At 39.6% G+C, this 17753-nt stretch overlaps 1 protein-coding gene across 3 annotated transcripts in view; it reads right to left on the bottom strand.

The window, feature by feature from the left end:
• The window catches only part of FER1L6 (fer-1 like family member 6), a 212071-nt gene that overhangs the window by 19019 nt on the left and 175299 nt on the right, over positions 1–17753 (bottom strand). For all 3 annotated transcript variants that reach the window (XM_032253154.1, XM_032253169.1, XM_032253162.1), the window contains 5 exons: positions 15969–16139; positions 6868–7028; positions 3720–3862; positions 1552–1640; positions 1028–1126 (listed from right to left, as the gene is read on the bottom strand). In XM_032253154.1, the coding sequence (XP_032109045.1) occupies positions 1028–1126; positions 1552–1640; positions 3720–3862; positions 6868–7028; positions 15969–16139 (663 nt within the window). The remainder of the gene's footprint in view (positions 1–1027; positions 1127–1551; positions 1641–3719; positions 3863–6867; positions 7029–15968; positions 16140–17753) is intronic.

Below are 17753 nucleotides of genomic sequence, written 5' to 3'. Positions count from 1 at the left end.
TAGCAAAATGGAGAGCACCGTCACTTTAGCAAGACCTGCTGTGGTGGAATATTATGGAGAAAGCCAGACTGAAGTGGGAGGGAAGGCGACCGAGAGAGTGAACAAACATCTCCATCACATGTTCCAGAAGGCCAGCTTCTGAAAGTCAGCCTGGACTCTCTCAGAATCTTTCCTATTTCAGGCCATAGTGAAATATCTATTTACAAGACACATGCATCTTTCCTAAACTGGTGATGAGACAGCAATTTCAGAGGATCTTAAGTACACTTGTTAAAATCTTATTCATTTTGGGTCATGCTCCTTCTATTACTCCTGCTTTGTAAAAATTTAACTCACTTCTATATTTTTATTATGAAAAAGACGGGAATTTTGAACCACTGGATGTGATATGACTGCAAATCACTGATAATATGTGTACTGGAGACAGAATACTTCCTGTTTGTGGAAGGCAAAGAGATAGAGCCTCATGCTGAGATGGGTTTTAGTTACAGATTTAAATCACCTTTCGTCTCACGCTGTACCACCATCCCGTTCCCTGACTAGTGGCCAAAAGGAAGCAGAGCCGAGATGTAAGGGATATATGAAATGCTTCCCTGGGTCTTAGGTTGTATCTTTTTAAAAAGTCAATTCCTCTAGCAAACAAGAAGGTCTAAATTTTAGCTTTTGCATTAGCTTTACAATCCGCACAACATATTAATCTTTCATGATGACACCACATCACTCTGCTTCCTTCTGTTTAAAGGTGGAAGTGTGACAAATGTCACTGAATAAGTTTAGGTATCCAGTGTTTAACTGAAAGATGTATATGTAAGAGTTTCTCATAAAAATACTTTTAAAAGCTAATAATTTCTAGCAAAATGACCAAATAAGACAAATATTGGACAAAAAGTGGCCTTATCTAACAAAGGAAGATGGCTCCTTTTCTGGGCTGTGGGGTTAGTATCCTCCATGAGGCATAGATTTGTTTAGGGTTTAAAAAGGTGAGGATGGGAGGAAACGGGAGGTTGAAGTTTGCTGATAACCTTACCCTTTCACATAAATATCACTTGATTTTTGGCCTGTGAAGATATTCTCATCCTCTAAAATGACATCTTCAGTGTTCCAGATGGTCACTCTCAATTCATATCTGGGGTGAGAGAAGGAAGCATTAGGTTCATGACCTTGAAAGCTGAGTCAATTGGTGTCTGTGTGGTTCTAGTATTGCCTTTGGTCTGTAAGTTTCCTTAAGTTTGCCAAGTTCAGAAATATCAGCATTCAGGGGCTTGGTTCCATCAGAACCAAGTATCCCAGCTGGAGACCATAGAACCATCAAGGACACAAATTACTCTGAGCAGATCTTCCTTTTATTACCCAGCATTTTTCAGATGAGGAACTGGAAACTGAGAAGCCCCTCTCTTAAGACAGGGGCTACCGCCAGACCCTTGAAAACTGACTAGGTAGACAGTGAGGTATAATTATCAGGTAAGCTGTCAGACGCCAGATAAAATGTCATGATTCTTTCTTCTGCTACCCTGGTCTCTTCCCCTAAAGCTGGGGCTGCAGCTGACATACCCTTTGGGTCGCCTTGGAGAGATGTCAACAGGAGGTCCAGGTTGAGGCATATCCTTGGGAAACATGTCTACCCACATCTGCAGGCGGCCCTTGTTAAGGAAAAAATGTCTTCTTTAGCTTTGGGAAGGGGCTGGAGGACATGGGTATTGATTATTCATGGTTTTATAACACCTCTTTAGTTGAAATGGGTATTAAGTACAGCCTGGTAGTTTTATAGATGTCTATTTAGCATATCTGTTGACAATTTGTTTTTTAGGAATTAGAGCATAAATTAAGAGTGGGTGAAGGGTGAGCATCAACTAGGTGGTAGACACAGTGCTATCTGTGTACTTGACACACACTGTCTTATTAACTCTTGCAATATACCCACTGGGTAGATGTTGTTATTCCTGTCTGACAGAGGAATAAACATTTTGCCCATGTTTAATAGTATGTAGCAGAGTTTAGATTCAACCCTTGTGTGTTGACCCCCAAGACCTTGCCCTTTCTGCTAACCCCTAAGGATTAAAAAGATGATAATCCCATCTGTCACAAATATGCTTAAATGTACCTTTATATCTATTATCTCTGTTAACGTTCACCCCAGCCAGGATTCGGTTCTACACATAAACTAAGGCTCAGAGAAGTCAACAAAATTTATCTGAAGTTCTGTGGCTAATTAGTGCAGAAGAGAGCCTCCCATCCATTGCCTTGAACTGCATACATCAGATTTTACCCTGGTACAAGAGATTTAAGGGTCCATGTGAGAAGCCCTGTGGATTCCATGCTCAGCTCTGTTGTATACATTCTAAGAATTAGGTGGATTTTATAACGATGAGGTGGGGCTCCACCAGAGCATGAAGATTATGCAGGATTTGGATGAGGAAGGGGCTTTGGCTAGAAAAGAATAACTCTTCAGAGGAAGAGAAAATGTAAGCAAAGATTTAGCATTTGGGAAGATAACCAATTCAATATAGGAAAGTGGGATGATTTATTTTCTAAAGCATGTTAATATTCACCCTTAATAAAAGAGCCACATCTGATCAGCCAAAAAGGATCCTAGTAACCAAAAGATTTCAAACACCAGGCAGTGAATTTTAGGAAACAATCATAAGCTTCTACATGTGATAATGGTTTACCCTCTCAACGTGCCCCTCCACACATGCAATCACTAGGTCTATATCCCAATACCTCTGGGATAGCAGGGCGAGTGTTCCTGGCCCATTAAAATCAAACTCACATGAGTTGTCTGCCACATAGTGAGCCCAGAGCTGGGACAGAAGCTGGTTTGTGGTGTGGGCATAGCGTGGGGCAGGGATGTAAATTGCCTGGGCTAAATCCCATCTTTACTACTCACCAACTGAGTAATTCGGAGCAAATTAACTGGGCCCTCTGAACCTCAATAGCCTCATAAGCCCATCCTGAGGCTGCGTTAAGGAATAAGAGGAAGGTGACGCACACACCCCTGTTTGTCTAGGAAAATCCAGCTTGATTATTAACAGTGCCCTCACTTACTCCCAAATGGCCCCAGTTTGGATCAACAATTCTATGGTCATCCTAAATAGCTGAGATAATTTATGTAAAGGTCCTAGTAACCGAAGGCTCTTAACAAAGTTTATCTTCTCTTCCCTTCTGATTCCTAGCCAAGCTCTCTAGGTATTTTTTCCACACAGCTTCTTCTTGCTAGTTCTTTAAGGTAAGCTACCACCTATTGCTTCTCTGGGAAAACTGTGTGTGTGTGTCTGTGTGTTATTACTAGGCTGTGTGGTTACAGATAGATTTTGGACAAAGTCCTGGGCATACCCAATCGGTTTTTAAGTTATTCAAATATCTAGTATTCTTCCAAAAGAGTTTGGTAACTCAAATCATAAAAAGCAGTACTAAATTGAACACTGACTCCAGGGCAGCACTTCACAAGCTCAGCATTATTGACTGGATATTTTAGGCTGGATAATTCCTTGTTGGAGGGAACCTATCTTGTGTTTTCTAGGATATTTAATTTAGCAGCATCCTTGGCCTCTATCAACTATATGCCAGTGGCAACCCCACCAACTTGTGACAACACAAAATGATTCCAGACATTGCTAAATGTTCCTGAAAGAAGAAGGTCAAAATTGTTCCTAGGTGAAAACCATTACTCTAGGGTACACAAGATTAACTTTAAAGGCCAGAAACGTCTTGCCCACTACCTGCTCCATTCCTGGCTTATCTTTGTGGTACAGCGGCCGAGTTTCTATGTGCTCGGGAACCAGCCTGCACCCGACTTCCGGGATATCCTCCCAAGAGTGTAAAACCTTCAGGGCCAGGTGTTCATAAGACTCCACTGTCTCATCTGCAGGAAAGAAAGACAAAGAAACTTGTCAGATGTTGTGATGAGTGGCCAGATGCATTTTTAAACACTTCCTTTACAGGCTTATTTAAATGTACCAAGGGTCTAGGTGCAGTGGTTCACACCTGTAATCCCAGTGCTTTGGGAGGCCAAGGTGGGCAGATCACTTCAGGTCAGGAGTTCAAGACCAGCCTGGCCAACATGGCAAAACCCTGTCTCTACTAAAATTACAAAAAATTAGCCAGGCATGGTGGCATGCGCCTGTAATCCCAGTTACTCAGTAGGCTGAGGCAGGAGAATCGCTTGAACCCAGGACGCAGAGGTTGCAGTGAGCTGAGATCGCACCACTGCACTCCAGCCTGGGCAACAGAGCAGGGACTCTCTCAAAATAAATAAATAAATGTACCAAGAAACAGGGAAAGATTAAAAAAAAAAAACAGAAAAAAAAGTAAGGTTGTAAAGAGGTGGAGATAGAGAGAAGGGAAAGGGAAAGGGGACAGTTTAGAGGGAAAAGAGGCTGGTTCACAAGAGGACCCAGAGAGCGGGTCTTAGTCCTGGAGCAGTGGCTCCACCCACTCCCTAAGATCTACAGATTATAAGCATGGCTTCAAAGTACTGGAGACGGTACATTTTTGGAGGTCTAAATCTGTTTGCTAACATACTGTGAGGCAACCTGGAGAATCAGGGTGGCCCTAAGCGAGGTGGTGAAATGGACCTGATGTCCACCCAGAGGGACGTCTTTTGTCTTTTCAGGGTGTCTTGAGATTTCTCTTCTACCAACACCCACCTGAAGGAAATGTCCTCTCATCTGCCATTCTACCAAAGAAGGTTATTCATGATAAAAACTGCAGGTGGAAACGATACTTACAAAACAAGACAAAAATTGTTGAAAGAATAAAATCTTGACAAAGCTTACGGAGGCCTAATTTGATATAGGAAAATTGAACTTGTCTTTAGAAAAAGGGGCCACAATGCCCCATTTTACATGATGTGATTGTGACTATTATACATTGCATGCCTGTATAAAAATGTTTTATGTTTTATTTACCCCGTAAATACCTATTACATACCCACAAAAATTAAAAAAGGGGTCACAAAAGAAATCTCCCAATAGCGATAATTACAATCAGTAAAAGTTGATAACAACAAACAAGAAATCAATGAATAAATCTTTGTCAAAATTTAAGCAGCCAGGGACTAATCTTATGAACTTAATTTCAGACTTCCAGTGGGTAAAAAAGTGGTAATTGTTTAATCACATAGAATACTGACCAAAGAACTAAATTGGCTTAATAGAGTATATTGCGAATAAGTATTTTTCTCAATATATCATTAATATCCTATCTAAATATCAATAATCTGCATGTAAGAACCTTCAATGGGTTTCTGGGCTTGAAATAACAAGGTAAAAGGAAATCTTGGTATCAAAGCGGTAGGGTCAACATAGTATCAAACCATCCTATGTCTGGTTAGTACTTTTGATGCAATGACCCAGGCCTTTTATTGGGCTCGTTGCATCAAAAGCACTGAACTTTAAAGTGTTCAAAGGGACACTTTAAAGCATCAAATGCATGGGTGAGTGATGTGGTTTGGCTCTGTGTCTCTGCCCGAATCTCATGTTGAACTGTAATCCTCAGTGTTGGAGGTAGGGGCTGCTGGGAAGGTGACTGGATCATGGGGGCAGTTTCTCATGAATGGTTTAGCACAATCCCCCTAGTGCTGTTCTCATGATAGAGTTCCCACAAGATCTGATTGTTTAAAAACGTGTAGCACTTCCCCACTTTCCCTCTTCTTCCCGCTGTGGCCATGTGAGTGTTGTGCTGGCTTTGTGTTTGCCTTCCGTCATGATTGCAGGTTTTCTGAGGCCTCTGCAGAAGCCAGGCAGATGCTGCCATGCTTCCTATAGAGCCTGCAGAACCGTGAGCCAATTAAACCTCTTTTCTTTAGAAATTACACAGTCTCAGGCATTTCTTCATAGCAATGCAAGAACAAACTAATATAGTGTGACAGTATGAGAACTGCGCCATATCATTAAAGTAAATGTGATTTTTTTCCCTCACTCTAAATTTATGGAAGCTCTCTGGGATCTTTGTGTTATGTCCCATGATGCTCATGTGGAAAATCTACTACTTGGTGTTAAAATAGGATAGTTATTGGTATAACATTTATGGGGGTAATTTGGGTAGTGTGGAATTATTTATGCTACATAATATTCACCTCAAGGCTATTGCCCACCTTCTGACACAACAATTCTACTTCTGTGACCTATACTACAGAAATATCGGAAACACACAAAAATATGCATAAGGAAGTTCATTATCTCATTGTCACTAAAAAAAATGTAAATAAATGGTATAGCCATAAAAAGGCATATCATCACTGATCATTTCAAAGAACAAAGGAGAATCATTATAATCTGTGGAAAATTTTAAAAGCTGGGCACAACACTATATGCATAATTCTGTAAAAATTTGATATATTCTTACACACAGACAAGTGTTAGAAAATATGCCAGGAAGCAGCATGGTTGTATCTGGACTTGGGGATTAAGAGGGATGTTCATTATTCTCTTTGCTTTTCCACATTTTCCACTGTGAGCATGCATTACTCTTTTTCTTGAGGCTGAATCTCACTGTGTTGTCCAGGCTGGAGTGCAGTGGTACAATCTCTGCTCACTGCAACCTCCACCTCCTGGTTCGAGTGATTCTTGTGGCTCAGCCTCCTGAGTAGCTGGGATTACAGGCACCCACCAGCACACATAGCTGATGTTTGTATTTTTAGTACAGAGAGGGTTTCACCATGTTAGACAGGCTGTTCTCGAACTCCTGACCTAAAGTGATCCACCCGCCTCAGCCTCCCAAAGTTCTAGGATTACACACGTGAGGCATCGTTCCCAGCCACATTGCTTTTATAATTAGATGTCCCACAGTCCCATACCCCAAAATATCACTAGACTCAGGATTTTCAAAAGAAGAGGAACACCAGCAGGACATTTTGCAGGGAGTTACCAGTGTCCTCTTCAGTGAAGACAGTTTTTCCCGAAAAGACTTGTTTTCCTATCTGTATTTTTCCAGGGCGAAAGTAGGGTCCATCCAGCTTGTTGTCTTTGCAGAGCTTGGTGAGGATCTCAGTGGGTTTGGATGTGTCTCTCCAGGCATTGTATCCTTCTCTGAAAAGTGGAGGGAGGACACACTTTGAAGCCCCCACTAAAAGAACCACCCAATATGATCTGTGCAGTTTCCTTCAGCTTTAACTTGCTATTCTATATACCTGCGGCTAGGGGCTTTGTTTTCTCTCTTTTCTGGCCAAACACAGGTTGCCTGAGAGGTGAGACTTCTGAGTAGCTTGACAGAAAAATCCTTTGAAGGTAGTTTTTATTTGTTTTGTTTTGTTTTAGTAATGTACTTTTCATTTATAAAAAATCGAAGTGAAAGTCACATAACAAAGTTAACCATTTAAAAGTTGATCAATATAGTAGCACTTAGGATATTCACAAGGAGGTGCAACCATCACCTCTATCTAGTTCCAAAAAGTTTCATCATCCCAAAACAAAGCACCAGAAAACAGTTACTCCTCTTTCCCACTCCCCAGAGGCTTTGGCAATCACCAATCTGCATTCTGTCTTTATGCATTTCTTTGCAGGTTATATTTGTTTAGTTTTATTAAGTCCCTCGCAGAACAGCCACTTGGCTGCTGCTTATTCCAAGAGGAAAGCCTAGGTCATCCTTTCATTGTCTCTGCTTCTTCCCTCCCTTCTCCCTAGCCCACACCCTGCCAAAATCATAGTATATATTCATGCCACAGATAGTCTTGATGTATTGTTTCTCTAACTGGTGATTTTCCTGGTGACAAGTTTTTAAATCTTACCAACCCATTCTTTCCTTAAAAACTAGCTGTTTCGTTAAAATTATTAACTTGTAATGCAGCACTCCCTCAGAGCCAGGACCAAGATAAGTTTGATGTCTCTGCTCATTGGGACACAGGGTCCATGAGAATTTAACTTGTTTAAGCATTTAAACAAATCAACATAACTTATGAAGCAGAGCTATCAAGTAGTTTTTCCACATTATGCCAGGTACCTGAGAATTCTGAAAAGATCATCCAAGCCAGTCCCAGAGCCACATACAGGCCTTCCCAGAAACAGGCATGCTTGTCTTGTTTTAAAAAATTTTCAGTGAATATATTTTTTATTTGCTGAATAAAAGGTTGCAAGTCCCCAGACAACTATACTACTCCCTAGTAGGTCAGCCAGGAAATTCTTCTGAACAAAATAAGCGCCACATTAGCCTGTGGTTTCCTTCCCCAATTTCAGAGTGAGAACAGCTAATCACTGTCTGAATGGAATTCTCTCAGGCACACAGAAAGCTATGAAAATAACTCTAAGAGGCATATGGCTCCACTAGGGACTGATAACCGAACTGGCTCTCTAGGCTCAGGGAAGAACAGGCCAGAAAAAGAGACTGTATGAAATCATGCCATGAAGGAGATAGGTGCTCAGAGTATAAATTGGCACAACCCTCTGGAGGCCACTGGGGCATATGTATTAGAAGTCCCAACATGTGCATCTCTGTTAATGGAGTAGTCCACCTTGGTGCATAAATATTAAGTGAATTATCAGAGAGGTGTGCAGTGGCTTTTGTTTGAGAATATTCATAGCAACAAGATTTGTAACAGAATAAAGAAGAAAAATACAGGAAGGCAAATTGGTTTTACCATGATTGAATGCTACAGATATATTGAAATAATGATTATAAAGAACGTCTAATGACACACATACTTGGGATGATAATAGGCTAAGTACAACAAGCAGGTTACAAAACTGCATGGATAATAAGAGTCCAGTTGGGGGGAAATAGCAGGAACATACTGAAAATGAGCTACTATGCCAAGAATTTTTACATGAGTGAAATAATCTGAGAATCATTTTGTACTTTCTGTATTTTCTAATTTCTACAATACACCATACTCTAATTAATTTTTTTTCCTTAAGCTATAAGATACAACATGCTTTTTAAAAAATACAGCTGGTAGTCTATATTTTAAAATTAAACAGCATTTAAAATATTTGTAAAAGGAGTTGGGGAGGGAGACAGAAGAACACTAAACTGAACAACTACACACACAAGATAAGGTAAGCAATCACAGTACCTGGTTTTAACTTGACATTAAGGAAAGAGGCACTAAAGAGGATAAGAAAGACAGTCTTGAATTGCCTGTACCACTCCTCCCTCATTCTGTGGCAGTGGCATGGAGCAAGGATCTGTGCACTTAGGGAAGAAAGAACACAATAATTGTAGGACTTCGGATTGGAACTCAGTGCTATAGTATCGCAGCAGAAACACACACCAGACAGAACTCAGCTGGTGCCCGTGAAAGGAGCATTTGGACCAGCCCTCGCTATAGGCAAAGTGTCCATCCCAGCTGTTGGAACCTAAGTTGAGTTCCAGCAAGCTCTGCCACTGTGGGCTAAAGTACTCTGGGGTCCTAAATAAACATGAAAGACAGTCCAGGCCACTGGGACTGAAATTCCTGTGCAAGTCCCACTGCTATGCTGAGCTCAGAGCCAGTAGACCTGGGGTACACATGATCTAGTGAGATACCAGCTGGGGAGGCCAAGGGAGCACTCACACCACCTCTCCCCCAATCCCAGAAGCACAGCTCACAGGCCCAGGAGAGACTCCTTCCTTCTGCTTGAGGAGGGAGAGAGTAAAGAAGACTTTGTCTTGCACCTTGAATACCAGCTCAGGTACAGTAAAACACAGCACAAGGCAGAGTCTTGAGGCCTCCATTCCAAGCCCCAGCTCCCAGACATTTCTAGACATACCTCTGGCCAGAAGGGAACCTGCTTCCTTGAGGGGGAAGAAGCTAGTCCAAGCAGGATTTATTTCTTGCTGACTAAAGGGCCCTTGGACTTTGAATAATCAGCAGTGATAGCCAGGCAGAACTTGCCTTGGGTGAAATTCAGAGCAGTGCTGGCTTCAGGTGTGACCCAGCACATTTTCAGCTGTAGTAGCTATGGAGAGAGATTCCTTCTTCTTGAGGGAAGGACAGGGAAGAGCAAAGGAGACTTTTTCTTGCAGCTTGGACAGCAGCCCAGTCACAGTGGGGTAGAGAACCAAGTGGGCTTCTGGGGACTCTGATTCTAAGCCTTGGCTCCAGATGGCAATTTTGGGCCTAAACTAAGCCAGAGGGCAGCCCACAGGCCAGGCAACATTCACCACAAGTGAACAGGGAAGTTAGCCAGGCAGTACTCCCCATGGACCTGGGGCCGTGGTGGCCATGGGGAGGGACCCCTCTGCCTGAGGAAAGGGGAAGGAATAATGGGAAGGACTTTATCCTGTGGCTTGGGTGCCAGTTCAATCACAGTAGAGTAGAGCAGCAGGTAGATTCCTAAGGTTCCTAACTCCAGCCCTTGGCTCCCAAGGGCATCTCCAGACCCATCTGGGGCTGGGGGCTTGAGAGGAAGAACAGAAGCCTGGCTGGATTTGCCACTCATTGACTGAAGAGCCCATGGGCATTGAGTGAACATAGGTGATAGCCAGGCAGGAGTCACTGCAGGCCTTGGCAACACCCAGTGCTTTATTAGCCACATGTGTGTGTGTGTCACCCCTCCCCCAGCTCCAGGCAGCTAAGCACAGAAAGATAAACCCCATTTGTTTGGGGAAAAGAGAGGAGAACAAGAGTCTCTGCCTGGTAATCCAGGGAATTCTCCTGGATCTTACCTAAGACTACCCAGGCAGTATCTCCGTAAGCCTGCAGGAGCCACAGTGTTACTGTGCCTAGAGTGTTCCCTAATGCAGGTATGGCTGCAGTGACCAAATATTTAGATTATAATACCCAAGTCCCTTCAATATTTGGAAAGCCTTTCCAAAAAGGATGGGTACAAACAAGACCAGACTGTGAAGACTACAATAAATACCTAACTCTTCAATGCCCAGACTTACAAACATCCACAAGCATCAGGGCTATCCAGGATAACATGATCTCACCAAAATAACTAAATAAGGTACCAGTGACCAATCCTGGAGAGACAGGGATATATTTCTTTTCAGACAGAGAATTCAAAATAGTTGCATTAAGGAAGCTCAACAGAACTCAAGATAACACAAAGAAGGAATTCGGAATCCTCTGGGATAAATTTAGCAAAGAGATTGAAGTGATTAAAAGAAATCAAGTTCCAGAGCTGAAAAATGCAATAGATATATCTGAAGAATACATCAGAGTCTCTTAACAGCAGAATTAATCAAGCAGAAGAATTAGTGAGCCTCAAGACAGGCTATTTGAAAATAGTCAGGAAACAAAAAAAAAAGAATGGAAAAGAATGAAGCATGCCTGCAATATCTAGAAAAAAGGCTCAAAGGGGGCAAGTCTAAGAGTTACGGACCTTAAAGAGGAGGCAGAGAGAGAGATCAGAGTAGAAAGTTTATTCAAAGGGATAATAACAGAGGACTTCGCAAACCAAGAGAAAGATATCAATATTCAAGTACAAGAAGGTTATAGAACACCTAGCAGATTTAATCCAAATAAGACTACAAAACATTTAATAATCAAATTCCCAAAGGTCCACAATAAATTAAGGATCCCAAAAGCAGCAAAACAAAATAAATAACATAAAAAGGAGACCCGGTATGTCTCAGTGGAAACCAGGAGAAGTCTGCTGCCAGTGGAAATGCCAGGAGAGAGTAGCATGACATTTAAAGTGCTGAAGGAAAAAACCTTTTATCCTAGAATAGTATAACTAGGGAAAATATTCTTTCAATATGAATGAGAAATAAAGACTTTCCCAGACAAACTCTGAGGGGTTTCATCAACACCAGACCTGTCCTATAAGAAATGCTAAAAGGAGTTTTTTGATCTGGAAGAAAAGAATGTTAGTGAGCAATAAGAAACTATATGTAGGTGGGAAGCTCACTGGTAATAGTAAGTCCATAGAAAAACACAGAATGTTATAACACTGTTACTGGGGTGTATTAGTAACCAACCAAAAATGATAACTCCAACAACCTTTCAAGACATAGACAGTAAAATAAGTAGAAACAACAAAAAGTTAAAAAGCAGAGAGATGAAGTTAAAACAGAGTTTTCATCAGTATTATTTTTGCTTGTTATTTTGTTTATGCAGTTAGTGCCGTTATCAGCTTAAAATAATGGGTTATATTATTTTCAAGGCTCATGGTAACATCAAATAAAACACAACAGATATGCAAGACATTAAAACATACCACCAGAGAAAATCACCTTCACTAAAAGGAAGACAAGAAGGAAGAGTAGACAGCAAAACAATCAAAAAACAAATTTTAAAATGGAAATAGTAAGTCCTTACTTATCAATAATAACATTGAATGTAAATGGGCTAACCTCTCCAACTGAAAGACATAGAGTGACTGAATGTATAAAAACACAAGACCCAATAACCGGTTGCCTGCAAGAAACATACTTTACCTATAAAGATACACATAGATTAAAAAATAAAGAATCAGAAAAAATATAACATGCAAATGGAATAAAAAAAAAAAAAAACCAGGAGTAGGTATACTTATTATAAGATAACAGATTTCAGGACAAGAACTATAAAAAGAGAAAAAGAAGGTCATTATATAATGATAAAGGGGTCAATTCAGCAACAGGATATAATAGTTGCATGATATTACATGATATCATGATACACCCAGATATAGAAAGCAGATATTGTTAGAGCTAAAGAGATAGACCCCAATACAATAATAGCTGGAGATTTCAACACCCAACTTTCAGCATTGGACAGGTCATCCAGACAGGACACCAACCAAGAAATATTGGAACGAATTGGCCCTATAGATCAAATGGACCTAATAGATGTTTATAGAACATTTCAACCAACAACTGCAGAATACATATTCTTCTCATTAGCACATGGGACATTCTCAAGGATAGACCATATGTTAGGCCAAGTCTTTAAAAAAATTTTTAATTGAAATTATATCAAGTATATTCTCTGACCACAATGGAATAAAACTCAAAATCAATAACAAGAGAATTTGGAAACTATACAAACATATGGAAATTAAACAATATGCTCCTGAATGGCCAATGGGACAATGAAGAAATTAAGCAAAAAATTTAAAAATTTCTTGAAACAAATGAAAATAGAAACATACCAACACCTATGGAACACAATGAAAGCAGCACTAGGAAGAAAGATTATAGCAACAAGCACCCACATCAAAAGAGTAGAAAAACTTCAAATACATAATGTAACAATACATCTTAATGAATTAGAAAATCAAGAACAAACCAAATTCAAAATTAGTAGAAAAAAAGAGATAATAAAGATCAATGCAGAAATAAATGAAATTGAAATGAAAAAATAAAAAAGATTAACAAAATGAAAAGCTGGTTTTTTGAAAAGTGACAACTCATTAGCCAGGCTGAGAAAAATAGGAGAACTCCTAAATAAATAAAATTACAGATGAAAAAGGAGATATTACTGCAGAAATTTAATACTCCAGTAATTTAAATGACCATTAGAAGCTGCTAATGAAGTTAGAAATAAATTGAAAAACCTAGAAGAAATGAATGAATTCCTAGAAGCATACAACCTACCAAGATTGAACCATGAAGAAATTTAAAACCTGAATAGACCAATAACAAGTAATGAAATAGAAGCTATAATAAAAAGTCTCCTAGCAAAGAAAAGCCCAGGATCCGATGATTCACTGCTGAATTTTAACAAACATTTAAAGAAGAACAAATACCAATCTAAAAAACAGAAAAAGAAAATACTTCCAAAGTCATTTTACAAGGCCAGTATTATCCTGAAACAAAAACCAGTCAAAGACACATCACAAAATGAAAACTATCGGCCAATATCCCTGATGAACATGGATGCAAAAATGTTCAAGAAAAATTTTCAACAAAATACTCACAAACCAAATTCAACAAGATGTTAAAATGATCATTCATCATGGCCAAGTGGAATTTATTCCAGGAATGCAATGATCATTCAACATGCACAATCAGTGTGATACAGCATATCAACAGAATGAAGGAAACCATATGATCATTTTAAAAAGCATTTGATGAAATTCAATATCCCTTCATAATTTAAGAAACCCTCAAAAAACTGAGTATAGAAAGAACATACCTTAACACAATAAAAATTATTTGATGAAATTCAAAGAACATACCTCAACACTTAAAAACATTTGATGAAATTCAACATCCCTTCATAATGTAAGCAATCCTCAAAAAACTGAGCATAGAAAGAACATGCCTCAACACAATAAAAAACATACACAACTGACCCACAGCTAGGATCATACTGAATGAGGAAAACTGAAAGCCTTTCCTCTAAGATCTGAAACAAAACAAGGATGCCCACTTTCAACACTGTTATTCAACATAGAACTGGAAGTCCTAGCTAGAGCAATCAGATTAGAAAAAGAAAGAAAGGGCATCCAAATTTGAAAGGAAGAAGTTATCCTTGTATATAGATAATATGATTTTATATTTGAAGAAAACCTAAAGATTCCACAAGAAAATCATTAGAACTGATAAACAAATTTAGTAAAGGTGCAGGATACCAAATCGAGGTATAAAAATCAGTAGCATTTCTATGTGCCTACAGTGAACAATGTGAAAAAAAAAATCAAGAAAGTAACCCCACTTACAGCAGCTACAAACAAAATACCTAGGAGTAAACTTCAAGAGATAAGATATCTCTACAATGATAACTATAAAACCTTGGTGCAAAAAATTGAAGAGGACACAAAAAACCAGAGACATATTCCATGTTCATGAATTAGAAGAATCAGTGTTGTTAAAATGTCCATACTACCCAAAGCAATCTGCAAATTCAGTGAAATCTGTATCAAAGTACCAATGACATTCTTCATAGAAATAGAAAAAAGCAATCCTAAAATTTACATGGGACCACAAAAGACACAAAATATTCAAAGCTATTCTAAGCAAAAAGAACAAAACTGGAGGAATCACATTACCTGGCTTCAAATTATGCTACAGAGCTATAGTAACCGCAACAGCATGGTACTGGCATAACAACAGACACACGAATCAATGGAACAGAATTGAGAACCTAGAAATAAATCTGTTCATCTACAGTGAACTTATTTTCAATAAAGCTGCCAAAAAGATATATTGGAGAAAGGACAGGCCTTTCAATAAACGGTGCTGGAAAAACTGGATATCCATATGTGGAAGAATGAAAGTAGATCCCTATGTCTTGCCATATACAAAAATAAAATCAAAATGAATTAAAGACATTAGGTCAAGTAAAATAAACCAGGCACAGAAAGACAAGCTTTGCATGTTCTCACTTAAACTTGAACTCATGGAGCTAGAGAGTGGATGATGGTTAATGAGTAAAAAAATATAATTAGATAGAATAAGATATAGTATCTGATAGCATAACAGGGTCACTATGGTCAATAATTTATTGTCTATTTTGAAATAACTAAAAGGGTATAACTGGTTTGTTTGTAATATGAAGAAAGGATAAATATTTGAAGTGATGGATATCCCATTTACCTTGATGTGATTATTATGCATTGTATGTGTATATCAAAATGTCATATACTCCATATATATGTATACATCTGCTATGTACCCACAAAAATTAAAAATACCTATGAAAAAAGAGTGAAAGTTGGGTCGGTTCTTCTTTTGTAAAATGTGGATAACACCTCAAAGAGTGGTTCAGAAAACTGAATGAGATACTCCATGTAAAGTGCTCTGTTATCAAAAGCACATGACTTAGTTATAATTAGCTTGGATACTGGCATTTATATTATAACTAATTCTTATTCTAGCATTATCCTCCACCAGGGAACCCTATTTCAAGATACATCTGAGTGAACATATACTTTTAGATCTTGTCTCTTGAAGAACCTGCCTTTGTTTCTAAATCAGAGCTGCCTCCCTAGCCACAACAACTTCTAAATGCACTGAACAGAGTCTCCCAAGTCAGCTATGCTGATGTGGAGCCCATTTGAGACATTAAAGCTGAGCCGGGTCTGGCCTTCCTAGAGATGGACATGAGATGCAGAATCCAGAGCTCTGAAGACTACAACAGCCTCAGAATACCAAGTATTTCCCAGAGAGAAAGAACTTACATCTCATACTGGCTCTGCAAGCCACAGATGGCTCTGTGTTTGCTGTAGAAGCGGTTCTCCAGGTCGATCTTGGTCTCACCAATAAGGTCATCTGTCCCAATCATGTCGTGATCGTAGATCAGGATGGAGAGCAGGGATTCTTTCGGGAACGTGGCTTGGATTTCAAATGACCTGTGGTCCAAGCAGAGACTTCAAGAGTCAGTAACATTTGGTGACACTTGGAACTGTTCCCAGCTTCACTTTTAGTTAGCCCACTGTTCATGTGAACTCACCAAACACTCAGCAACTCAGTTAATACTTAGCAGATATTTGTTTGGTTTAATTTCTCATTGCAGTACAATCAATTTTCAATGCTGTTATCAATTTCAAACAGCCAATAATCTCCCCTTTCATGGGCCACATCTTGTAGTCTTCAACTAGGGTGACAGCATGATGGAGAGGAAAACTTTGGATTTTGGCTTCAAACAGGACTGATTTTTAATTTTGGTTTTGAATCTGCAACTTCCTGATTGTAAATCTTTAAGTTATTTAATACCTCTTAGCCTCTCTATTGTAAATGAGTATATATGTCTTCTTTATAATTTAGCATGGTGTTTACATGCAATATTGTTTCTGTAAAACACGTTTTACTTTCACGCATTCAACTGGTGCCAAATCCATTGCCATTCCCCTTCCCCTCCATTGTTGCCTTATCAATAAATGCTAACTACATTTATTTTAAATGAAAATCTCATCAAGGATGAAAAATTATAAAGATATAGAATTGGAAGACTGAAGTGCTGTCTCTACAAGACTATGAGCCCCTTGAGAACAGGGACCTATTTTTGTTTTTTTGGTCTCTGCATTGCTGGAGCCTGCGCTTGACCTGCAGAAGTACACACAAAATAAATCTTTCCTGTGAACTGTAAGAGATCTCAGAAATCACCATATCCAGTCCCTTCATTTTACAGATAAGGAAATTGAAATCTAGAAGACACAAGCAACTTTCCCAGGATCATCAATCAGGCCAATCTGAGACATGTACCAGGTTGCTAACTCCTAGCTAGGTAGGTGCTCCTTCCACGAAACCACACCAACGCCAGATGTCTCAAGGAGCATTAATGCTGTCAGATTTCCGGTGATTAATTATCCATGCTACTGATTTCCTACGTTGGGATGGGTACTTGAAAATTAAATATGAAGTAAAATTCTACATTGTAGGGAAATGCCTTCCTGAAAACAAAATCAAGGACACAGCAATGTTCTTCAGGTGTCTAGATTGTCTGCTCTGGTATAAGATGGGCTGGGCTGGGAGTGATGGACAAAGAGGAGGGGAGGAGAGAGAATGCGAGCTCATTATTTCCCTGCATGTCCATGGGGCTGTCGGGGCTGCTGCCCTCATGGTCAGATCCACTTAGCCCTGGCACTCATTCTTCAGTGAAGCAGGCACAGCAACTGCAGCAAGCCCAAGCCAATTAACCCTCCTCAGAGAGAAAAAAGCAGACACGCTGGACAGCTCCAGCGATTGTAACTGACAGAAGTGGCTCTAGCAGGCCAGGGATATGGTGTGGAAAAGAAATCCATATGTCTTCTCTCTGAAGGCATAGCATTGCCTGCCTGAGCTCCAAGACTTACATTTTAAACTGTAATTGATATTCTGCAAGTGCATCACAAGGAAACCCCCAGCCATCTGCCCCTGAACTATCACCATTACTGTCACTGGAAGGACTTATTAAGGGATTAACTGCTGCTGGCAACCATGACAGAAGACTTAATAGCCCTGGTTCATCTCCCCAAGCTGTGGGC

The sequence above is a fragment of the Sapajus apella genome, unplaced genomic scaffold (genome assembly GCF_009761245.1).
Source record: "Sapajus apella isolate SASKATOON/1434 unplaced genomic scaffold, GSC_monkey_1.0 scaffold3, whole genome shotgun sequence".
NCBI lineage: Eukaryota > Metazoa > Chordata > Mammalia > Primates > Cebidae > Sapajus > Sapajus apella.
The sequence above is the reverse complement of the archived record's forward strand: the minus strand, read 5'-3'. Positions and strand labels throughout refer to the sequence as shown.